Source organism: Schistocerca cancellata, chromosome 2, assembly GCF_023864275.1.
Source record: "Schistocerca cancellata isolate TAMUIC-IGC-003103 chromosome 2, iqSchCanc2.1, whole genome shotgun sequence".
Classification (NCBI taxonomy): Eukaryota; Metazoa; Arthropoda; class Insecta; order Orthoptera; family Acrididae; genus Schistocerca; species Schistocerca cancellata.
The window spans coordinates 1,043,489,181-1,043,515,967 of NC_064627.1; the positions used below are offsets into that span (position 1 = coordinate 1,043,489,181).

At 39.6% G+C, this 26,787-nt stretch overlaps 1 protein-coding gene across 1 annotated transcript in view; it reads right to left on the reverse strand.

The window, feature by feature from the left end:
- LOC126163022 (rab3 GTPase-activating protein catalytic subunit) overlaps nt 1-26,787 on the reverse strand; it is a 477,254-nt gene that overhangs the window by 432,333 nt on the left and 18,134 nt on the right. Inside the window, exons 4-6 of the mRNA XM_049919892.1 lie at nt 19,553-19,760; nt 17,958-18,190; nt 11,891-12,078 (exon numbers count right to left, since the gene is read on the reverse strand). Of these exons, the coding sequence (XP_049775849.1) occupies nt 11,891-12,078; nt 17,958-18,190; nt 19,553-19,760 (629 nt within the window). The remainder of the gene's footprint in view (nt 1-11,890; nt 12,079-17,957; nt 18,191-19,552; nt 19,761-26,787) is intronic.

Here is a 26,787-nt window from a genome sequence, read left to right on the forward strand (position 1 = left end):
TGTCTTAGCACTTCAGTTTCTTCATACATCATACAGTGTTCTGCAACTGCAGATTTTGTTGGTTGTTTAAGTCTGATGTGTCTTCTGTGTTCCTCAAATCTTTCTTCGATTGACCGTACAGTCTGCCCAATACATGCCTTACTGTATAGATATTGAATATGGTGAATGTCTAGTTTATAGAGCCTCAAGTCATCTTTCACTATACATAATAGGGCTTACATTTTCGGGGTTGGACTGAAAACATAGTTAATGTTATGTTGAGCCAGGATTTTACCTGTTTTGTTTGATACTTTGTGACATACAGCAGATGCACCACTGTTTTCTCATCCTCATTGTTTGCTGTCTGCTGGGCTTATACTTTCTGCCTGAAATCATGTTGGATTTGTCTCTTTCTTCAAAATGTACTTAAGATGGTTAAGCTCCCTGAAGCCTTCAAAATCAATGACATTATTTATTATAAATTTTCCTCCAAACTTTTAAGCAAAGAACATAATCAAACCAGGTACTGAAGTGCCCAACATCATGTTACTGAAATCAGTACTGTGAATCCCACAAGTATGTAAACTTTAGAACTACGTAGAAGTTGCCCATAGTGATATTCTTTCACATAATTAATTACATTATGATAGTGATTTACTGCCGGGGCCATATAAGATTGAGTCTATCAGTACTAGTTCATTATTAATATTAATAGCAAATTTTATTATTTTCCTTTTTTATTCTTGTGTATGTGGTCTTTGCTTCTTCTGTGAAGTTATGGGTCGACATTCAGTATTGTTCCGTAAATTGTGTTTGAAGCTCAGGTGATTTGGGGTAGTGATTTGACATAGAAATTTTACTTTGTGGCTAGTCAGTGCTCTCTAAGCAGGGGGGGGGGGGGGGTAGCTATAGAAGAGGAAAGTCTCTAAGGTTACGGGAGGCCAGTTGCTGAGGGTCAGGATTTTTTATGGCCACGTTTAGGGCTCACAGATGTAGTGGTATACGAAGTAGTCAGCTGTCTCTTTGAGATACATTTTTACATCACAGATATATTTTGTTCTGAACAAGCAGATATTAGATTAATGGATCTAGTAATTATGTTAAATCTGACAAAGCACAATAGCCATAACTGTTATGAGCACCAAATAAGACAAGACAGTTTTTTGTCAAGTAATGCTTCATGCAGTATAGATGCTGAAATAGGACACACTAAGAACTATCAAGCATTACACTGTGAATAAAACTGACAGGAAGATGATGACTCTTCTCATGAATAGGATTGCCATGTAATGTTATTCATGATCTTAGATTATGAGCAGCTGTATCACCACAACAGTATGGCATTCCTAGTATGTATAATGCAGCCAGTACTCTAAACTAAAACCAATAGTTATAGTATTATATTCAAAACCAATAGTTAGTAAGATAGGCGCACCTACATGCCAGCTGGAAAAATACCTGAAACATATTCTCAGTGAATGTGTGGGGAAAAGCAAACACTACATTACAACTCCAATCACTTTGTACAACATTACAGCCAACTGCAACTATGGTCAGCTTTGATGTACTCAACTTTCTTATGAGATTTCCACTTCTGAATCATGGAACTAATGACGGAAAAGTTTGACAATTGTTCCACTGGACGTTTTAGGCATATTCTGAGATCAATTTATTTGCCGTTTGATGGAAAACCTTTTGAACAAACCAGTGGTGTGGCAATGGGTAGTCCGCTGTTGCCTGTAGTGGCCTCTGGAATGCACCAATTTCAAACTGAAGAGCATGTATTGATATGCCAACAATACATTTGTTGTGTGGCCACATGAGATGAGAAAACTGAAAAAATTCCTGGAACATAAAATTCATGATGGCACTTGAAAAAGATGACCAGCTTCCTTCCCTTGGTGTGTTCATTAAGAGAAAACCTGATGGATACCTGGGTGACAGGTTCATAGGATATCCACATACACTATCTCTGGTGCCTCAAGCTGTGACCATTTATCACATAGGAAATTCGCCAAGGAGAGTCTTCCAAAGAATTACAATATCTGCAAATAGTTTTCTGAAGGAATGGATACCCAAGATCACCAAATCAAACGGGTATTGCAGTCAAAGTCAAGAACACCTGAGAAATGGGTTGTAACGAACAGAAAACGGGAAGCCAAGGATTTCTTATCTGCCTTACACTGTCCCAATATTTGGGAAGATTGGTATATTCCTAAGAAGACATGGTATCCCACGTAATCTGCCTCTGTCAACTGAGATAAAAACTGTTCTTTGTATTGTTAAAGTGAATCCAGCCTCCGAAAGATGAGTGTGTACCGCCTTCCATGAAAATGTTGCATGTCTTACATAAGGCAGACTATTAGAACATTCAAAGAGAGAAGAAAGGAACACCAATAACACACCTCACTAAAGCAACCACACAAACGAGCCCTCACTGGATACTGCCTCAAATACTATAATCAACAAATGAAATATGGTAAGACCAGTACTGTAGTGCAAATGCCAAGTTTCTAGGACAGTATAATTATGGAGCCTATCAAACCAAACATGTCATAAAATATAATAAAGAGGGATGGTGGTTTCAGTTTAAATAAGGCTTGGGGTCCAACACTCAATTTATCAAGCTCAAGGTGGCCATCACATCTCCACAGAGGTGTTTGTTTTACAGAAAGTGAGTGCGGGCTCTGAAAAACACAGAACGGTCAAAGGGGATAGTTGGCATCGTGAGTTGAACTTTGCTATAAATAGCGGAACAAGTCTGGCTGGAGTCGAGGCAATGAGCATACATAACAGCAAAACCACAGAACCTGAAGACTGGGTCAGTTATTGAAATATTGTGCAAAAATGGAAACAACAACATGACTGTACACCCAGAAGTACACCATTAATGAAATATCTCACACAAAGGTCAACTGACTATCTTTCAGTCAACATAAGTTATGAGGGTAATGAATGTCAATCTGTGCACTGACATGCAAGGGGGTACCCAAAAAAAACGAGAACAACATTGCCATGGGTGGTGCTTGTGTGGTACGCATTTCTGCCGTTAAGCATGTATAGTGCATGTCATTGCCAATTCAGTGCCGCCTGGCTTGTTCTGATCATCTGCAGTGATTGTTTTTGCTTGTTTCTTTTACTATGCTGGCAAGTTTAAGTGAATAGCATGCAGCTTTGAAATTTTGTTTACTACTTAGTAAAAATGCTGCTGAAACTGTTTTAATGATGAAAACAGCTTACCAAGATGACACTATGGGAAAAACTCATAGTGTATGAGTGGTTTGCTGGATTTAAAAATGGCGACATGTCAGTTGATGACAAACCTCGATCTTGATGTCCATCAACTGTCCGAATCGATGAAAACATTGAAAAAATTCGAGGACTTGTGTTCACAGACTGCCGACAGACAACTGATCAACTGTCAGAGATTAGTGGATTATCATGGAGCTCGGTTCAGCAAATTTTAACAGAAGATTTGGGAATGAAAAGGGGTGGTCACCATCCGCCATCTGCACACACAGCCACCTCCGTTAGACAGATTTTGGCTAAAAATGGGATGGTGTAGTGCCCTCAGAATTTTATGAAAGTCTGGAGACACTCGTGTTCCAGCCGTTTTGAACACGTGTTATTTTAAAGCAGGGTGTAAGGATGCGCATGGGATACTGCACCCATTTATTGTTTGTGCAGATGAAACTGGAAGGGAGATAATTCGTTGGCGCTGGCAAGAATAAGCAAATACGGCCCGGAAGCTCCGTGGCCGACTGCAAAGAGTAATGTAGCATTGTATTGTTAAAAAACAAATGGAGAGACTCAAAATAGTGACTGTTTATTAGACGTTGAACTGCTGTTGAGAGTACGTGGACTGGACATGGATAGTCACCCACGATAAAAGCTTATGTATTGATTGTGTTCAAAAATGTGTAATTAACTGATTCTGGGTGCCCGGTAATGTGTGGGCTTATGTCATAAAGTTTAGTTGTTTTTTTGTACAAAGTGGAAATAAATATGTTATGGTGCATTCAATGATATTCCAAGAGTAGCGTATTTTTTAAATAAGAAGAGAGAGAGAGTGAGAGAGTGAAAATTTCCCCTTCCTAGCAGTGAAATCTTCGGAGAAGCGTCCGGTGCTAGCAGAAGACATCAGCGCTGCAAGAAAGCAGAACCAGCATTCTTCAACAAGTAAGTCCACGAAAACGCTTAAACTGTATAGAGAGAGCTTAACATTACACTGGGCCACCGCAAGGACTTGAGAAAGAAGGGGAAATATTAAGGAAGAAGCTATATATATATATATATAAAAAAAAAAAAAAAAAAAAAAAAAAAAAAAAAAAAAAAAAGAGAGAGAGAGAGAGAGAGAGAGAGAGAGAGAGAGAGAGAGTTGGGAGTTGCCATAGCAACCAATAACAACGAGGCTGAAGAGCGATTCTACGATACTTATCCAGAAATATCATGTTGATGTGGCCGCCACCGCACACCAATGCCGACACCACCGCACACCAATGCCGACGCGGCATCACACCAACACCGACGCAGTCGTCCACCTACGCCGACGCCACCATCCATCGACGCTGACGCGCCATACACTGGTGCCGACGCCGACTTACACCGACGCCGGGTGAGCTACTACTGACCTTTGATTGTTTGTGACATGTGAGGGGTTGTGGAAATAAGTGAGTGTACCTTTAATGATAACTAGATTAAAGGCAAAACAAAAGACAATGGAAAAAGAACATCAATCTGTACAGCCTGTTGGGGCTATGGGAATTGAAAAACAGGGGCCAGATTTAGGCGATTTAATGAGGTTTATCAAAGCGCAGTTTGAATCACAGAACACAAAACAGGACTAACTGAAGGCAGAATTAAATTCTAAGTTAGATTTGCAAAACACAAAACTAGAGGCTCAAGTTAACATCCTAAGTAATCAGATGCAAGAACAGAAAAAAGAATTGTCCGATTCCCTGAGTGAACAGACAAGTATTTTATTTAAGGATTTAGAACAAAGAAATGAAGCTCATCTAAAAGGGTTAGTTCAAAAATTAGAATATGATGTAGACTGTAAATGTAGTAATTTGGAAACACAATTTAACGAAAAATACGACTCTTTGTAAAATGTATGTAATGTTACATTTGATGTGGTCGAACGAGAATTAACCATGCTAAAAACCAATGTACAGAAACAAGATAAGTTGCTCCCCCTAGTACAGGCGCAAATTTCAGTGGAAACCATAGAACAGAACTTCAAAGAAAAGTTAATGACTGCAGAGCTTATAAATTTGACTGGCTTAGAAGAACAAGTAGAAGAATTAATAGGACGAAAGGTTGAAGAGAAACTAAGTGTTGATATCTCTTCGCCTATAGTAACTTCCGATTTAGATAACACCAAGAAAGACTTAGAAACTTTGAGGAAAGAATTCAAGCTTATGCAGGAGAAACTAGAGAAAGGCACAGTTTCCGAAAATATTATATTAAATAAGGACATGATAACCGATTTGCAATGGGGATCAAATTCAGGCTTGTCGAGACAGTTTCCTAAATTCAAACCAGACGGGGAAGTACACCCCACCAATTTCTTAAAATGGTTTAACCAAGCCATACCTTAAAGTTGGGAGGATGCTAAGAAAAGAGAGTCTGCGGTAGGTTATTTGGTGTGTGAAGCTTCTGAATGGGGCACAGTAAATATTGAAAACTTCACAGCTTGGGAAGATTTTCAGAGAAAGTTTAAGGAAAAATATTGGTCTTCAAGTGCACATGAGAAGTTGATCTCAGATTTGTGGGATCCTAAATACTATAGTAATGCCTGGGGTACAATGCACAAGTATTTTGACTGGCATTTGACAAGGGCGAAATATTTAGATCGACCAATGGAAGAAGAGGGATTAGTTAGAATTTTAATAAGACGTCTACCTACTTATGCTAGAAAAGATATTCTATGCAGTGGGTGGAAAACGGTGGAGAAACTGTTACCCTTTGTAGATGCACTCGATGCAATCAATAAAGACAGGAACGAGAACTTGCATGCGCAAGAAAATCCGAATTTTAGGTGGAATAATATGAATCATAATAATCAGTCAAAGCATTATGAATCCAATCTTGCCCGAGTCCACCGACCTAGCAGGAATGTAAATAGAGGGGGTTGCTCACGAGGACCATTAATATCCAACCTCTGGTAACTACGCAGGAATTTGTGCCCAGCAACAGTTGTGGAACAGGGGGTTACGCAGTTCCAACGTTTGGAAATCGTCCTGTGGTTGCTACCCATGAGGAAAACGTGGAGTGATCTGGACCCAGGGCTGGGGCCCAGGTCGTCGAAATACACTGAGAGGCTTAAATAAGAGGGTACAGGTTTCCTTTATGCATAAAGTACCTACCAAGAAGTGGCACTTGCTGGAAGAAATGAACAAAATAACTACGTCACCACAACCTATTATAACAGGAGAGATAGAAAACCACAAAGTAGACACATTCATCGATCCTGGTAGTGAAGTATAATTTATTTCTAAGGAATACTTTAATATATTAAAAACTAAAAATAATTTACCTGTTTTACCAGTACCTGGGGTATACATAGATGGTATAACTGGAAAGCAGAGTAAAGTTGTTAAATACGAAAGCTTGGCACACTGCCCTATAAGTGATATGACGTTTCGACAACCTTTGCTAGTAGTGGAAGACATAAATAGAGATGGATTGTTTGGTTTAGACTGGTTAACCGATTTTAATATTATACTAAATTTCGACAAGAACTGTATTTATGTGGAGGAACCTGAGAATAAACATTGCATTAAGTTTGTGATGGACAGCAATGTGTATAAGCAAACAGCTGAACACCAAAGATTACAATTAGCCGCGTCAGCTCGGTTGTCTCCAGAGATAGAGTTAACTAATACTGCATGTCCACAAGGTGACTTTCACAAAAAGATAAGTGAATCTGAAGTGTTAAATATTGAACAGCAAATGGATTTAGTGAGAATTTTGACTAAATACCATTCAGTATTTTCAGAGAATCCAGCTACCGTTAGCAATTATGTTTGCAAATTTAAGATTAAGGACGAGACTCCATCTTTTGCAAACCATACCCTATACCTATAAGTCTTAAAGAAGCGGTTAGGGAGGAGATTAATAAGATGATTGATAAAGATGTAATAGAAAGGAGTATGAGTGTCTATAATAATCCCTTAGTAGTAGTGAAAAAAAGCTACAGGTGGAGTGAGATTGGTGCTAGATGCACGCACTCTCAACTGTCATATTGAAACCGAAAGAGATCATCCGGTTAATATAGATGAATTATTAACTAAATTTAAGGATGCCCAGTATTTTAGCTCCATTGATCTGACGGATGGGTACTGGCAAATCCGGTTACATCCAGATTCAAAACAGTATACTGCTTTTTTGTTTGACGGAAAATCTTACCACTTTAATGTACTACCTTTTGGACTAAATATATCAGTAACAGTATTTATAAGAGCACTTGATAAGGCTATTGGACAAGAGTTATTGAAAGAACCAGTTATTTATGTGGATGATATCTTGATTATTTCACCAATAAATAGTAACCTCTAAGCATGAGATAAAACTAACGGGGTAACATTCTAACAGGAGATATAATATGATGGTACTGTTTAGGAAGAGCAATATCTAGATGACATAAACTGAACATGTGTATGAAATATAGAGTAAAGTGACTAACTGAATAACTATTTGATTATTGTGTATATAATTTCTATTTTTATAGAATGTTTTATATTTTTTGTAAAGTGTGATGTGATTGGGGAGGGTTTACATCTAATTTTGAAAGGGGTGGGTAGCATAGGCACAGACACGACCTACACACCACGCCTTCCATATAACCCTCGCAAACAAGTGTGACTGGTTCTTCATCATTTGCCATTCCATAGGAGTTGCTAAGATCTTTTCTTCAGGGACTTCAAACGGTGAGAATGTCCGTACAGAAGGAGACGCCGAACATCATACCTCCTCCGGCTTCTCACTTAAGTACCGGCGAAGTGGGGATCCTGGGGAAGGAGGGTGGGAAGGGTTTCATGTCTTTAGGGCTATCTTCTTTCTTCCTTCGATCTTAGCAACCAATTCTTTTATTTCCTTTCTTACTTCTCTTAAGAGTACCAATCTATCTTTCCCTTTGTCCACATTCATATGATTCTATCTCTGAAGTCCTTCTCTTTTCCGTGATTTCTATAAATCTTCAACTAAGAACCTTAGTGGGCCGAAGAATCAGGACGCACGAACACACTTCCACACTCAAACAATGAAATACAAAGACGCAGACAAGTAATACACAGGGAGATGTAACAACCGTCACAGATAAGGGGGGAAGTAGTGCTCAGGAAGGGCTCGAACACATGTGCTAAGTAATGACGGTTGCACATCTCAAGTGAAATGGTATAGTAAGCTTAAGCTAAAGGAACAAGGGGGGACAAAGTGTATATCCACCTGTGTTCATAGCTATAGTAGCCCAAAGTAATATGAATAGCGGTAAAACAAAATAGATATTAAGCCAGAGGTATCGAATCAAATAAGTTTCTGATGAATAATAGGATTGTGCAGACCGAATAGCCCAAAGAAAAGAAGTAAAGTTACAACCATGGATGAAACATATTTAGTTATTAAGGCTATATAAGTGAGCTGTAAGCAATGAATAAGCGAAGAATTTAAGCAGGTAGGCTGAAGGACTCAGGAGGAGGAAAGGAGAGGTAGATAGAAATTTTACCAGGAAATTTTAAATAAAATAGTGTGCACAGGAGTACGAAAGAGGCAAGACGATGAATCATTGTTAGAGAAGATAGGGAGGGCTATCCGATATAGATGAAATGAGAGAAAGAGAAGCAGGTAGGTAGACCCAGAGGAGGCTGACCTATACTGTGTGGGCAGCGGCACCAAAAAGGGGATTGACCTGTACCATAGTTTAGTATAAATGGAAGGGGCGTACCTACCCAAGGATATGTTTTCATAGTATCAACCCTTACATAGATTGGAACCAAAAGGGAAAGGGTGGTACAATGACCTGAGATTGTAGTGGAAAGTTTCCCCTGGTAAATTTGAATTCTAAATTTTTTTTAATATAACAGATGAGTCCTGCAAGAGGAGATAGAAAAAAGAGAAAACCCCCAGTAAAACAAATTTTTTCAGACCCGGAAAACCGGTGGTTATCATTGCAACAGCTTCTTAAAAAAAAGTAAAGACTCTACTCAGAATAACGCCTGAACTTTGAAACTGGCTAAGGGGAGGGATTTATTTTGGCTCAATCCTAGAAGCAAGAGTAAATAAATCTATTGGAAATAGATAATACTTGTTGTACTACTAGTTTATCACACTACTATGTCTATGAAAGATATTACCAACAGCTTAATGAAATACCGGAGATGGAAGAGAGTTTTTGTACCTAATGTTTTTATGTAGTACAAAGTAACAAGATAAGTGTCAAGAAAAACAATTATTAAAATATATAAATACATGTTGCGTGCAAAATAACGAGTGTTCGAGCTAAGGGGAGGGATATGCGGTGCCCCCAGAATTTTACGAAAGACTGGAGACACTTGTGTTCCAGCCATTTCGAACATGTTATTTTAAAGCAGGGTGTAAGAATGAGCATGGGATACTGCACCCATTTATTGCTTGTGCAGGTGAAACGGGGAAGGGAGATAATTCGTCGGCGCTGGCAAGAGTAAGCAAATACGGCGCAGAAGCTCCGTGGCCGGCTGCAAAGAGTAATGTAGCATTGTATTGTTAAAAAACAAATGGAGAGACTCAAAATAGTGACTGTTTATTAGACGTTGAACTGCTGTTGAGAGTACATGGACTGGACATGGATAGTCACCCACGATAAAAGCTTATGTATTGATTGTGTTCAAAAACGTGTAATTAACTGATTCTGGGTGTCCGGTAATGTGTGAGCTTACGTCATAAAGTTTAGTTGTTTTTTTGTACAAAGTGGATATAAATATGTTCTGATGCATTGAATGATATTCCAAGAGAAGCGAATTTTTAAAATAAGAAGAGAGAGAGCGAGGGAGTGAAAATTTCCCCTTCCTAGTAGTGAAATCTTCGGAGAAGCGTCTGGTGCTACCAGAAGACATCAGCGCTGCAAGAAAGCAGAACCAGCATTCTTCAACAAGTAAGTCCACGAAAACGCTTAAGCTGTATAGAGAGAGCTTAACATTACACCGGGCCACCGCAATGGTTCCATGTACCTTACTCACCTGCCCTGGCTCCATGGGACCTTTTCTTATTTCCATGCATGAAAGGACACCGATTTGACAACACTGAAGAAGTCAAGGAAAAAAATGAGGGAGCAACTATCAGCCATTTCTAAAGATGACTACAAAAAATGTTTTAAACACTGGAAGCACCAGTGGGACAAATGTACTAGTTGTAATGGAGAGTATTTTGAAGAGGATTAAGTTGTTTTGTAAATAATTTGAAAATATATAGCTTTTAAAAAATAATTCTGCCTTTTTTTTTGTATCCCCTCGTATAAACTACAACTCTAATCAGACAATCAGTTGCTTTAATTTCTGTTGGTCTTAATAAACTACCTGAAAATATTTTGTCAGTTTTGTCTGCTGACTACAATAATTTCAAAGTTGGCATCTTTTAGCATTTAGGATTTGACAGTCTTTTCAGCTGTAGTATGAAAAGCACAGAATGAAGAGCCAGTCAGTAGCCAGAGGGAAGGAGGTGTGGTGTTTCTTTTTATGTATTGGTTTTTATATGTTATGAAGGCTGAAGTTAGTGTCATTCTGGCTGCTTCACAAACTGAAAAATTATTTATGTCAGTGACTCTGTTGTGGTACTTCTTGCAGTTAGTCTGCCTGACACAATGTTTTTATATTAAAAGACATCACCAACACACAAAATTCCAGATATACAGCTGCATTTATTATTGGAGGTGACTTCTGTTAATTATATTTTGACTTTTATGAAAATGCAATGTTAAGGAGATTCTCACAATTTCGTTAAGTGGGGACTGTAAAAATTTTACTGAACTCACTTCACTCAAATATGATTCAATATTGGAAAAACTGATTACTTTTACTGTTTCAAAGGAATAACCACTAATCAAGAGAATTCTCCTACATTTAAATTTATTTTTATTTGTCAAAATTAACGAATACTCAGTTTTAGTATATTTGCAAATTTATTCAATATATTTTTTGTCACATTATGTGGAGTACCACCACAGAGAGAGAAGAAGAAGAAGAAATGGATATGGAACTCCTCTTTTTGTTGCACAGGCCATAATTCATGTCTGTAATTATATCTACTTCCATGCTTAAATAGTGTCTTCTCCTTCAAGAGATCATGTTTCTAGAACTTTAAAAGGTGATACTGCTGCGTCTTCTGTGCCACATAGGTCTCCACTGAGAAATCCTATGAATGATTTTCACTACGATCTGCGTTCCCCTCTCACTTACCCCAAGAGTTTTTGGATGGACTGAGTAGCTTAGCAGTGCCTGACACCCATTTTAAATTATTTTCTTTCCACATCTTTTGATAACATGCAATAGGAAGGGTGAAACAAGCATAGTGAAGCCAACTTTTATAGAAGAAGAAATCTCAAACTCGAATTCTGATGGCTTGGAGTCAAAAAAACTGTAGACTTATTATTGGGCCCAGCCTGTGTAACACCAATAATGCAAGCAGAAGACATTAAAAACCAATTGAAAAAAAGCCACACCAAGTTTGGGATACAATGGAATCAATGTTAATTAATATCTGGATGAAATCTGAATATCCATAAATTGAATAAAATATAAACTGAAAGTGATAGCAAAAAGTTATGTGAGGAGCACCTGCTCTCTCACATTAAACACACAGACCAGAATCAAATGCTGAAACCCCATATTCTGAGTGTAAACACATCAATGAATGTAAGATGATTCTGTATATTTCTTACCGATTTGCTGTCTGCATCAGGAAACAGGAAGTACAAAATGGGCAATAAGTAGTCATGTGACAATGGTGCATCCCTACAGCCCCCTTTTGATAGTTGGTGTTGCACCTTGGCTTTGCGGATTACTTTAGAAATAGTTGGAACTCTTGACTCTGTTATTGCACTCAGGGATGAGCTCAAATTGATATTTTCTGAAAATACAGGAGAAATTCTATACAGAACAGAGTAAGTTATACAGTTTGTTTCTTTATAAAAAAGAAAAACTTCCAAATACATATGAAGCAATCAAAAAATTAATCAAATAAAATAAGAATTTTTCCATTTAGGCAGCAACAACTAGTACAACAACAGTACAGTGAGTTTACCATTTCCATTTCATATAAATACTACATTGATATTTCTCGTTCACATGCCTGAACCTGTTAACGGTTATTATAGAGAATAAAAATTTTACCACATTTCTGTGTAAGGCCCCAATTACCACACTAATTATTCAGAAGAGAATAAAAATGGAACTATGACAAAATGGCCATCAGCTGTATCATGTTTTGAGACATTCATTAAAATTTATTTTCACAAAAGTGTATTTCTGTGACTTATTTGTACAGTGATCTACTTAGGCAGAAGTACAGACCACCCAAACCATCAGTTGGTTTCTGCACATGTTATACTACCTCAGTTAATCGGAAAACACAGAAAACAGACAGCTATGCAGCTCAGCAGCATTAGTTGAAACAAAGGAAAGGAGTAGCTTTGAAAAACCAAACAGAGAAAGCAGCAGAGGATCAAATAAGCTCAGCAGAAATTATGTGGAGATAATAAATATAATTGACAAAAGGAGGAAATATAAAGCACAGGGAATGAAGGAAGAAAAAGGGGGGGAAACAGACATGTAAGTTTGAAATTGATAGAAAATGCAAAATGTCACAGCAGGAATGGCTAGAGAAGAAACAAAAACTGTAGAAACATTCATGACTGTGAGAAAGGTATGTGCCACCTATAGAAACATCATTGGAACCTTTGGAGAAAACAAGCATTCGTATGAATATTAAGAACTCAGTTGGTAAGCCAGTATTATGTAAAGAAAATTGAAAGGAACAAATAGGATGGCTATAAAAAGGAAAAAAATTGCTTATGCAACTCTTCACCGAAGAGTCAAGCAGTATATTGCTCCCTCCTACGTATATCTCGCGAAGAGACCATGAGGATAAAATCAGAGAGATTAGAGCCCACACAGAGGCATACCGACAATCCTTCTTTCCACGAACAATACGAGACTGGAATAGAAGGGAAAACCGATAGAGGTACTCAAGGTACCCTCCGCCACACACCGTCAGGTGGCTTGCGGAGTATGGATGTAGATGTAGATGTAGATGTAGTTGTGCACCTTGACATTCACTGACAGAGCTGCTTGATGTCCTGCTGAGGGATATCATGCCAGATTCTGTCCAATTGGTGTGTCAAATAGTCCAAATCCTAAGCTGACTTCAGGGCCCTGCTCATAGTGCTTCAAATGTTTTCCGCTGAGGAGAGATCTGACAACCTTGCTGTCCAAGGTAGGATTTGGTAAGCATAAAGACAAGCAATAGAAGTTCTCGCCATGTGTGGGTGGGCATTATCTTGCTGAAATTTAAGCGCAGGGTGACTTGCCAAGAAGAGCAAAAACATGTGGTGTAGGATATCATTGACGTACCGCTGTGCTGTGGGTGACAGTCAAAGTGGTCCTGCTATGGAACGAAATGGCACACAGACGATCACTCTGGTTGTCAGGTCGTATGGTGGGTGACAGTCAGGTTGGTACTACATCACTGTCCAGGTTGTCTCCAGATGCATCTTCACTGGTTATGAGGGCTCATTTCAGACTGGGACTCGCCAATGAAGACAACTGTACTCCACTCAATGAGATTCCAGGTCAAAGACGTGTCTGGAGACACTCCAAAGGTTGGATGCCACCCGAATGTCACCAGCCATATGGCCTGACAACCAGTAGTGATGGTCTGGGGTGCCATTTCATTTCATAGCAGGACCCCTTTGGCTGTCATCCGTGGCACCCATACGGCACAGTGGTACACCAATAATATTCTAAATCCTATTTTGTTTCCCTTAGTGGCAAGACATCCTAGCCTTAAATATCAGGCAGATTATGCCCACCCACACGTGGCGATAGTTTCTACTGCTTGTCTCCATGCTTGCCAACCCTTAACTTGGGCAGCGAGGTCACCAGATCCATCCCAGTAATTTCCAAGAATGTTTGCCTATTGAAGCCGCAGACTCTGAACGATATTGAATGTTTTATCCTAAATAGATCACACGACTTTGGTGGCAGGCATTATGGTAAACTGTTTGTGAGTTGCTAGGGAAACCTAAATGATTTATGTCGGTAGTGAGTTGGGATGTCTGCTGTCGTAGATGTTTCTTCAGCTGATTGCCTCAAGTGGAAGAATCTAATTCCACACTTATGTAATGTAGAAAATGGTTTGAACTTTTGTTGTAAATGTGGACTAATACTAGATGACAAAAGGAGAGACTGTGTAGACTGGGGTGTAGCGAAGTCTATAAAAGTTCATAAGAAGAGTTCTGATAGTGAAATACCTTTACAATTTCATTGTGGAAACTGTGGTACATGAATGAATATCAGGAAGAATACATGGTCTGACTATTCAAAATTATCTATCCAGATCAGGGTAATCCTTGTATCTTGCTGGATTACAGACTACATCCTGCAAGCAACATAATCGGAAACTGATTTATCTAGCAGAACCATATGCGATTATTTCAGGTTTTTCAGAGAAGTGTGTTATGTAATAGTGTTGAACAACAGTGTACCAATCAGTGGACCAAATAAAGTTGTTGAAGTGGACGAGTCACACATGGAAAAAAGGAGAAACAAGAGAGGACAACCTTTAAAGAATGAAATCAAACATATCTGGGAATTAGGTGGTATAGAACGAGAGTCTGGGAAATGCTTTGTGGTTAGAGCATTCTCCAGAGTCAAGGTGGTTTTAGTTGGTTTGCTAAAGCAATTTATACTGCCCAGCAGCAAAGTGATTACAGATGGCTTTCAGTCCCACAAGACATTGAAAGTAGAAGGATTCAACCACAAGTCTTTGAACCACTGTGTAGAGTTTGTGTCTTGCGATGATTCAGTGGGCACATGCATAACATCGAGTGGCTGTGGAAGTCAGCAAAATCTTCCATTAAAAGAGGAGGGCATCCATGAGGAAGAGACCAACTCTACTCATTTCAGTATCTGTATTTCCATAACTTGTGATTGCAAGGAAAAGTTCATGCATGTGACACTCTGCCCCTGTTTTTGCTTGACATAGGCAGAGTCTACCCAGGTTATGGCAAAAAGGGAATGCTTCCCATAGCATACACATCAATGGACTTTCTCATGATGACAATGTCTACGAATAGTGAGGTGAGTCATTTCCTTTGTAATTACAAGTATTTTAGTCAACACTCTTCTTTTGTCATTGCTGTAGTGACCACTGCAAACACTGATAATAATACTAGCCATCAGACTCACGTGATCGAATCAGAATCGCTCATTCAATGTCAATAAAGCAAGCGGCTTCAATAGGCAAACATTCTTGGAAATTATGTCTGTCCCTAGCAGAGAATGTTTGGCACATTCTGGACAGGGTCTTCAAACCAGATCAGGATTTTTATGATGTAATGAGCCGATTGGACAGAATAGGGCATGATATTCCTCAGGAGGACATCCAACAACTCTAACAACAGCCAAAATTCCCTCAGCCCTCGAGAAGGATGTAATAATTCTAACTCCAAAGAAGGTAGATGCTGGCAGATGTGAATATATCCAACGTTATCCGTTTAATATGTGAGACAGCAAAATACTGGCACAAATTATTTATAGAGGAATGGAACAATTGCTAGAAGCCACCTAGGGGAAGATCAGTCTGGGTTTCACAGAAATGTAGTAACATGTGAGGCAACACTTAACCTACAACTTACCTTAGAAAATTGGTCAAAGTAAAGCAGAAATACATTAATAGCATCCATAGATTTACAGAAATCTTTTGACAATACTTCTAGAGAACATTCTTTGAAACTGTGAAGGGAACAGGGACAAAACATTGGATGTGAAAGGTTATCAGCAATTAGTACATAAAACCAGACTTAAGTTACGAAAGCTGAAGAATATGAAAGGGAAGCACTGAGAAAGAAGTGAAGCAGCATTGCGGCATATCTCCCACATTATTTGACTTGTGGAGAAAATCAAAGAGAGATTTGGAAGGAGAATTAAAATTCAGGGAGAAGAAATGAAAACCTCAAGATTTGCAAGTGACAGTGTAATTCTGTCTGAGATCACAAAGGACTTGGAACATCAGAACTGTAGTGATTTTATCATCAATCTTGAAAAGAGTTTATAAGGTGACTATGAAAAAAAGTAAAACTAGAGTACTGAAATTTAATCTCAGCCAGGCAATGAAATGGGAATCAGACTAGGAAATGAGACACTAAACACATTCATGAGTTTTGTTACTTGGACAGCAGAATAACTGACATTAGCTGAAATAGAAAGGATACGAAATGCAGGCTGGCAAAAGCAAGAAATGCATTTCTGAGAAAGAGGAAAATGTTAATGTCTAACAGAAAGTGTTATGAAGTCTTTTCTGAAGGTGTCTGAAGTGCAGTGTATGAAAATGGTGCATGGATGAAAAACAGTTCTGACAAAAAGAGCATACAGAAGAATGCTGAAGATTAGATGGGTTGTTTGGATTACTGACAAGGAGTTACTGGGCAGAAAAGAAATTTATCTCAGAACAAGACTAAAAGAATGGATAGGTTGATGGGACACATTCTAAGGTGTTGGGGAGTTTGCAGTTTAGTATTGGAGGTACACATGTGGGGTAAAAACTGCAGAGGGACCAAGGCTTGACTACAGTAGAGAGGTTGAAACAGATGTAGGTTGCAGCTGTTATTCAGAGAGAAAGAATCTTGCACAGGTCAAGCTATCATGCAAAACTATACCAAACTAGTCTCTGGACTGTAGACCGCAACAAAAAATGTCATATGGACATATGTCCTATTGTAAATGGTTTCTGAGATAGAACACATGTAATATCACTTTTGTACGATTTCTGGAATCACTCTAAACCTGTACCCTTCAGTGAAAAAATGTCACAGTACAAATTTAAACTACATTCAGTTTCCTACAGTAAAAGGACCTATTCATGATTCTCTAGGATTTACAGTTTGTGCAAAGACAGTGTGAGGATACTGAAAATATGACAAGATGTAGCCCAATTTGAAGTAGTTTCCCGACCTGATGAAACACAAGTGTCCCATATCAAACTCGTCTCAGCTTCTTCTACACTACCATTGTACGTTGTGGATAATAATGATGTTTGAATAACACAGAAAATAAGTAACAAAGTATTATTACACACGTTCTATCTACGAAACCATTCACAATAGGGCATATGTCCATATAAAGTTTTTAGTCCAGAATCACTTAAATTATTACCCCTCAGCCTGTACCTTTCCTCCTGTATATGATGCCATCATTAGAGAGGAGATGGGGTGGATGGGGGGATACCTCTAAAAACTAAATGGAATTAATGGAAAGATCAAAACAACATAAACTGCCCTTGGGCTTGTTTCCACATAAAAACCAGTGGTTATCATCGCAAGTAAGAAATTATTTGTGATAATGCTGTGTAGGTGTGTTGTGGAATTTAACATCCACTTTCTTAAAGACAGAGGGCCATAAAAATGCACAACTATAAAACCAAATACTAGACTAGCTAAAAAAATAAGAATTAAGATCGGATCAGTTGAACGAAATTTGTTCATTCCATACATGATATACAGTAGTACTAATAATCACTAATATAATTCTAGATTTATGCAAAAAAGGACAACATGACAGAAAATATATTTTGACAAGATTCAACACAAATAAAATTCCCATTATGCATAGCATTTCATGCACTGCACTAGAAGCCAACAAGAAATAACAGGACCACAGAATAAGGCTTATATTAGTTTCTAGATCAGTTTATACATTCAAGCAACATAAAAGAGATTCATTGTAATGTACCTGCAGTGGCAACATCTATCATGTCTCCCAAGAGGTCTCTCGCTGTGCTTTTGCAAAGACAGAACTGCAAGAATTCATCAAAGTGCTCTCCCAGCAAACAATTTGGACGTTCCACCATGCGGACTCCTACAGACCACTCAGGTGCTCGACATGGTTCCAGGTCTGAATAGCTTTCACTGTCCACTACAGCTGCCTCAGCCAACTGCGGCCACCGAGCATACAACTGCAGTTCACTGCCAAATGAAACGAAATGAGTAATGGTTAGACGCACATTAAAGTAATTTTACATCCTCTGACCAACAAGCATATTTTCGTAACTGTTTTAAATTCAATAAGGAAGTGTAAATAAATGCAATCATGAACTAAATAAACACTAGTTATGATAAAGGAACAGACAATTTATTTGAAGGTTCCTGTAATGTATCAAATGAATTCATGAATTTACATCTGTATCCCACACATCTTGGTATTGTGTGGTGAAGGTACATAATGTACCCTAATTTTTTTTCTCCTTCCTACTTAATTTGTGAATGGTACATGGTAAGAAAACTTCTCAGTATCCCTCAGTGGAAGACCAAGTATATGAAACTTTACCCTCACAATAACAGGTAAGGTGTAACCAGAGAAAGTAATACGCTTCTAAGTCACATTGGTATGATAGCAGCTCTTGGAAGTTTCAGGGCAAAACTGTCCATGACACTCAGTGTTATTTTTGTGGCATCTCCCATAGGAACTCGATGAGAATTTCTGCATTGTTCTTTTGATGGCCAAACCACACAGTAACAAATCATACAGATCTTCTTTGAATGTTGTCTTTCTCCTTACGTAAATCCAGCTTGGTCTGGGTTGTAGACTGTCTTTCCTCCATTAAGCAACATCTGCTGCTTTCAATTCCACTCTTACTTATTTCTAAATCTGTCAGTTTTGCATCCATGTAGATGACTGAAAATAGATTACGTACAGTGTTTCTCTTCAATGAAATTAATTTGAAGTTAGAGTTGAGTATTTCTATTTTAATTTTATCATATATTGTTTTGGTGCCACTGTCATCAGTGAGTGCCTGGACAGAACAATGACTTACACAGGAACTAATAGTTTTAGGATAACTGCCCGGTTACATAATTATCTCAATGTAAGATTAAAATATAGCTATTCTCTATTTTTCTTTTCTTTCAGACCATTAAGATTAGTCAGAACTGTATTTTGACTTGAAACATATCTCACCAGAAAACAGAACTTAAGCTAAATGTATGGTACAGAATACATATAATGTTGCTGATGGTGAAATAATGTGAATATGAATAATAATGAATCTTTGATCACATAGAACATTTCAGTGTAAGAGAACATTGGAATTAAAACCACTGAAAGTAATTGAGAGTGATGCAAAAATATGAGCTGTCCATAACAACTTGAGATACATGTCAGCAACTAAATGTATTTTGGGGGAAACCATAATTAGTTCAGTCTCATACTCAGTAGAATACAGAGGTGAATATTTTTTTCTGTATCTGAAAACAGCCAAACATTATATAAAATAAATCCATCACAATGTGAAAGAAATGTGTTGATCTTAAAAATGTGGTTTCCCTTACCTGACAGGATCAAAAGTTGCCCCAAATGGCAATTTTCCTAATTCCTTGACACCAAGTGTTTGACCATTTAAAAAATCAAAATCAGGAGGTTCTTGTGTCCACTTGTTACTAGTCCAATCAGTCAGAATATAAGTGAACTGAACTGATATTGTCACTGGTTCTGTTGACATGGCACTTGTTATCTTAGATTTGAAGACATTAAGCAAACCTGGCAAAGGAATTCATAATATCAGTTTCAGTTATGAATCACACAAAGTAATTTCTTATTTTTTTTTAGAAAATCAGTCCATGTGAAAATAACTGAGAAATTTATTACAATCTAGAAACATGGTATATTGTCACTGCTGTGATTTTTGAGATATTGAACATAAATCAGACACCATCAAACAGAATGAGAATCCTTAAGTCTTCTTGATGAAACTCCACACCAGCTCTCCCTTCAGCTTGAAAATGAGGAAATGATTAAATGAATATAGCACAACTAATGAAAATTTGCAACAGACCAGGACTTGAACCGAGATTTCCTGCTTTCCATGAGCAGTTGCTTTAATGATTATGCTACCTGAGCATGTCTCCATGCCTCACTCAATCTTTCATTGTCACTGACATTCCTACCTATGATTTCTGAACACTGCAATCAGAAGTTCTACCATCAAATATATGAGATTAGCACCACTAGGGTTATGTTCATGATGCAGCCTCACTGCTTGCATATCGCTGGTAGAGAACAGTGATGATGAAACAAGACCACTGAGCAGTATCAGGTAGTTGGTGAGCAGCATAGTTGCTCATCATACTGTTCACTACAAACTGTGGCAAGCAAGGATATCAAAGTAGTTTGTGTTTCAATCAGTGACCATTATTAACAGTCCTGAAACTAGTGATGTGATTGTTTCAAGGTCACCCCAGCTTAGCCATTGTTTAACTGTTGGTCATTTATGCACATTCTCAGGAATCACACACCTAAATCAATAGTGTGCAAACCACTCTGAAGTTTCTGACAGAGGGTACTTCAAATTGTAGCACATATTACTGTTTTTCCTCATTCCTTCCCATAAGGAGCAAGCAGAAAATGACAAATTAAATACCACTGTGCACCCTGTAACTACCCCAATGTTGTCTGAACAATTCCTACAGGACTGATACTCAAGAGAGCCATGACATATTACTCAATATTGGTCCTTACTGACAGATTTCAGATAGATTATATAATGGTAAGACAGAGATTTAGGAACCAGGTTTTAAATTGTAAGACATTTCCAGGGGCAGATGTGGACTCTGACCACAATCTATTGGTTATGAACTGTAGATTAAAACTGAAGAAACTGCAAAAAGTGGGAATTTAAGGAGATGGGATCTGGATAAACTGACTAAGCCAGAGGTTGTACAGAGTTTCAGGGAGAGCATAAGGGAACAAATGGCAGGAATGGGGGAAAGAAATACAGTAGAAGAAGAATGGGTAGCTTTGAGGGATGAAGTAGTGAAGGCAGCAGAGGATCAAGTAGGTAAAAAGACGAGGGCTAGTAGAAATCCTTGGGTAACAGAAGAAATATTGAATTTAATTGATGAAAGGAGAAAATATAAAAATGCAGTAAATGAAGCAGGCAAAAAGGAATACAAACGTCTCAAAAATGAGATCGACAGGAAGTGCAAAATGGCTAAGAAGGGATGGCTAGAGGATAAATGTAAGGATGTAGAGGCATATCTCACTAGGGGTAAGATAGATACTGCCTACAGGAAAATTAAAGAGACTTTTGGAGAAAAGAGAACCACTTGTATGAGTATCAAGAGCTCAGATGGAAACCCAGTTCTAAGCAAAAAAGGGAAAGCAGAAAGGTGGAAGGAGTATATAGAGGGTCTATACAAGGGCAATGTACTTGAGGACAATATTATGGAAATGGAAGAGGATGTAGATGAAGATGAAATGGGAGATATGACACTGCGTGAAGAGTTTGACAGAGCACTGAAAGACCTGAGTCGAAACAAGGCTCCGGGAGTAGACAACATTCCATTAGAACTACTGACGGCCTTGGGAGAGCCAGTCCTGACAAAACTCTACCATCTGGTGAGCAAGATGTATGAGACAGGAGAAATACCCTCAGATTTCAAAAAGAATATAATAATTCCAATCCCAAAGAAAGCAGCAGTTGACAGATGTGAAAATTACCGAACTATCAGTTTAATAAGTCACGGCTGCAAAATACTAACGCGAATTATTTACAGACGAATGGAAAAACTAGTAGAAGCCGACCTAGGGGAAGATCAGTTTAGATTCCGTAGAAATACTGGAACACATGAAGCAATACTGACCCTACGACTTATCTTAGAAGCTAGATTAAGCAAAGGCAAACCTATGTTTCTAGCATTTGTAGACTTAGAGAAAGCTTTTGACAATGTTGACTGGAATACTCTCTTTCAAATTCTGAAGGTGGCAGGGGTAAAATATAGGGAGCGAAAGGCTATTTACAATTTGTATAGAAACCAAATGGCAGTTATAAGAGTTGAGGGGCATGAAAGGGAAGCAGGGGTTGGGAAGGGAGTGAGACAGGGTTGTAACCTCTCCCCGATGTTATTCAATCTGTATATTGAGAAGAGAAATTTGTTAACATCGAATATACATTTAAGTGTCAGGAAGTCGTTTCTGAAAGTTTTTGTATGGAGTGTAGCCATGTATGGAAGAGAAACATGGACGATAAATAGTTTAGACAAGAAGGGAATAGAAGCTTTCGAAATGTGGTGCTACAGAAGAATGCTGAAGATTAGATGGGTAGATCACATAACTAATGAGGAGGTGTTGAATAGCATTGCGGAGAAGAGAAGTTTGTGGCACAACTTGACTATAAGAAGGGATCGGTTGGTAGGACATATTCTGAGGCATCAAGGGATCACCAATTTAGTATTGGAGAGCAGCATGGAGGGTAAAAATCGTAGAGGGAGACCAAGAGATGAATACACTAAGCAGATTCAGAAGGATGTACGTTGCAGCAGGTACTGGGAGATGAAGAAGCTTGCACGGGATAGAGCAGCATGGAAAGCTGCATCAAACCAGTCTCAGGACTGAAGACCACAACAACAACGTTGGTCCTTGAAATTTTGGAAGCTGTTTTTCAGGGGATGCCATCTATCATAGAGTGCCTGCCATTTCAGTTTTTTCGGCGTTTCTTTGGTACTCCCCCATAGGCCAAATAACCCTGTGACCTATTGTGCTACCTTGCTTTGTATATGTTCAATATCTACCAATGGTTCTGTATGATACAGTTTCCATGCACTTGAACAGTATTCTAGGATGGGTTATGCAAGTGTTTTTTTAAACAATCTCCTTTATAGACAGACTGCAGTTTCCCATTATATTACCAATAAAAAAATTATGATACACAGACAGAAGTATTGGTTATGAGCTTAAGAGAGAATTTGAAGAGTGAAAACTGGAAGGGATAATTTTAAACAGACACCTCGTTTAGCTGTTTTTAAAAGCAAAGCAATCTGAGACCAGGAATATAAAGATCATCGTAAATAAAATGTAGGAAAATACAGATTGCTACTTACCATAAAGAAGACATGTCGAGTTGCACAGGCACAATTAAAAGACACTTACATAAAGCTTTCGGCCACAGCCATCCTCAGTAAAAGAGAGAGGCACACACACAAGCAAGCACACCTCACTCATACAGGACCACTAACTCCAGCATCTTGAGCTGGAATGCAGCTGTCACATGGGATGCAAGCAGGAATCTGTACATCTACATCTACATGATTACTTTGCAATTCACATTTAAGTGCTTGGCAGAGGGTTCATCGAACCACAATCATACTATCTCTCTACCATTCCACTCCCAAACAGCGTGCGGGAAAAATGAACACCTAAACCTTTCTGTTCGAGCTCTGATTTCTCTTATTTTATTTTGATGATCATTTCTACCTATGTAGGTTGGGCTCAACAAAATATTTTCGCATTCGGAAGAGAAAGTTGGTGACTGAAATTTCGAAAATAGATCTCGCGGCGACGAAAAACGTCTTTGCTTTAATGACTTCCATCCCCACTCACGTATCGTATCTGCCACACTCTCTCCCCTATTACGTGATAATACAAAACGAGCTGCCCTTTTTTGCACCCTTTCGATGTCCTCCGTCAATCCCACCTGGTAAGGATCCCACACCACGCAGCAATATTCTAACAGAGGACGAACGAGTGTAGTGTAAGCTGTCTCTTTAGTGGACTTGTTGCATCTTCTAAGTGTCCTGCCAATGAAACGCAACCTTTGGCTCGCCTTCCCCACAATATTATCTATGTGGTCTTTCCAACTGAAGTTGTTTGTAATTTTAACAGCCAGGTACTTAGTTGAATTGACAGCCTTGAGAATTGTACTATTTATCGAGTAATCGAATTCCAACGGATTTCTTTTGGAACTCATGTGGATCACCTCACACTTTTCGTTATTTAGCGTCAACTGCCACCTGCCACACCATACAGCAATCTTTTCTAAGTCGCTTTGCAACTGATATTGGTCTTCGGATGACCTTACTAGACGGTAAATTACAGCATCATCTGCGAACAACGTAAGAGAACTGCTCAGGTTGTAACCCAGGTCATTTATATAGATCAGAACAGCAGAGGTCCCAGGACGTTTCCCTGGGGAACACCTGATATCACTTACGTTTTACTCGATGATTTGCCGTCTATTACTACGAACTGTGACCTTCCTGATAGGAAATCACGAATCCAGTCGCACAACTGAGACGATACCCCATAGGCCCGCAGCTTCATTAGAAGTCGCTTGTGAGGGATGGTGTCAAAAGCTTTCTGGTAATCTAGAAATACGGAATCAACTTGAGATCCCCTGTCGATAGCAGCCATTACTTCGTGTGAATAAAGAGCTAGCTGTGTTACACAATAACGATGTTTTCTGAAACCATTCTGATTACGTATCAATAGATCGTTCCCTTGGAGGTGATTCATAATGTTTGAATACAGTATATGCTTCAAAACCCTACTGCAAACTGACGTCGATGATATAGGTCTGTAGTTCGATGGATTACTCCTACTACCCTTCTTAAACACTGGTGCGACCTGCACAATTTTCCAATCTGTAGGTACAGATCTATCGGTGAGTGAGCGGCTGTATATGATTGCTAAGTAGGGAGCTATTGTATCAGCATAATCTGAAAGGAACCTAATCGGTATACAGCCTCGACCTGAAGACTTGCCTGTATCAAGTGATTTGAGTTGCTTCGCAACCCCTCAGGTATCTACTTCTAAGAAACTCATGCTAGCAGCTGTTCGCGTTTCAAATTCTGGAATATTCCATTCGTCTTGGAATGATCACATAAAATTAATTGTTGGTAAGGCGGGTACCAGGTTGAGATTCATTGGGAGAGTCCTTAGAAAATGTAGTCCATCAACAAAGGAGGTGGCTTACAAAACACTCGTTCGACCTATACTTGAGTATTGCGCATCGGTGTGGGATCTGTACCACATCGGGTTAACGGAGGAGATAGAGAAGATCCAAAGAAGAGCGGCGCGTTTCGTCACAGGGTTATTTGGTAACCGTGATAGCGTTACGGAGATGTTTCACAAACTCAAGTGGCAGACTCTGCAAGAGAGGCGCTCTGCATCGCGGTGTAGCTTGCTCGCCAGGTTTCGAGAGGGTGTGTTTCTGGATGAGGTATCGAATATATTACTTCCCCCTACTTATACCTCCCAAGGAGATCACGAATGTAAAATTAGAGAGATTAGAGCGCACACGGAGGCTTTCAGACAGTCATTCTTCCCGCGAACCATACGCAACTGGAACAGGAAAGGGAGGTAATGACAGTGGCACATAAAGTGCCCTCCGCCACACACCGTTGGGTGGCTTGCGGAGTATAAATGTAGATGTAGTAGATGTAGATACCAATTCGCACGGAGTATCTACTTCGACTTCACTACAAGATAAACCACTACTGACAGACACAAACACTCCACCATCCATTCTGCCTAATCTGTCTTTCCTGAACACCGTCTGAGACTTCGTAAAAATTTCTGCAGAACTTATTTCAGGCTTTAGCCAGCTTTCTGTACTTATAAGGATTTCAGCTTCTGTGCTTTCTATTAGTGCTTGAAGCTCAGGGACTTTCCCAGCACAACTACAACAATTTGCAACTACAATTCCAACTGTTCCTTGATCCAAGCACGTCCTGTATTTGCCATGCACCCTTTGAGATTGCAGTCCACCCCATACCTTCCCGAGGCCTTCTAACCTAAAAAACCGCCCAGTCCACGCCACACAGCCTCCGCTACCCATGTAGCCGCCAGCGGAACCCGAAACCCCACCACCCTATGGCGCAAGTCAAGGAATCTGCAGCCAACATGGTCGCAAAACCGTCTGAGCCTCTGATTCAGACCCTCCACCCGGCTCTGCACCAAAGGTCCGCAGTCGGTTCTGTCAACGATGCTGCAGATGGTGAACTCTGTCTTCATCTCGTAAGCAAGACTGGCAGCCTTCACCAAATCAGATAGCTGCTGGAATCCAGAGAGAATTTCCTCAGATCCAAAGCGACACACATCATTAGTGCCGACATGTGCCACCACCTGCAGCTGGCTGCACCCTGTGCTCTTCATGGCATCCGGAAGGACCCTTTCCACATCAGGAGTGACTCCACACGGAGTGCACACTGGATTTCTTCCCCTCCTTAGCCGCCATATCCCTAAGGGGCCCCATTACGTGCCTAACATTGGAGCTCCCAACTACCAATAAACCCACCCTCTGCGATTGCCCAGACCTTGAAGGCTGAGAACCATCCTCTGAAACAGGGCAGGCAGCTGCATCTGGCTCAGCCAGAGACAGTACCTGAAACCTGCTTGTCAGACGTACTGGGGAGGCTTTCTGATCAGCCTCCGGGGACGTCTTTCGCTGCCTGCCATGCCTTGGAACGACCTCCCAATCAACCACAGGAGAGGGCTCAGCCCCACTGCGGGCAGCAACCGAGGCAACCACAACGGCAGACCGATCTGGGGACAGACGGGACGAGGTTGAAATCCCCGTGATACCCAAGTCCGGCTCCCCACAGTGGTGCCCACTGGCAACAGCCTCAAGTAGCGCGACCGAAGTCGGCACCGCCTGCAGCTTTGAGCGAAGGGATGCCAACTCAGCTCACATCTAAACACATCAATCACAGTCCCTGTCCATTCTAATCGATGTTGAACAACAGTTACTGAAACACGAGTCCGTGCCTAGGTAACGCAAGGTAAACACACA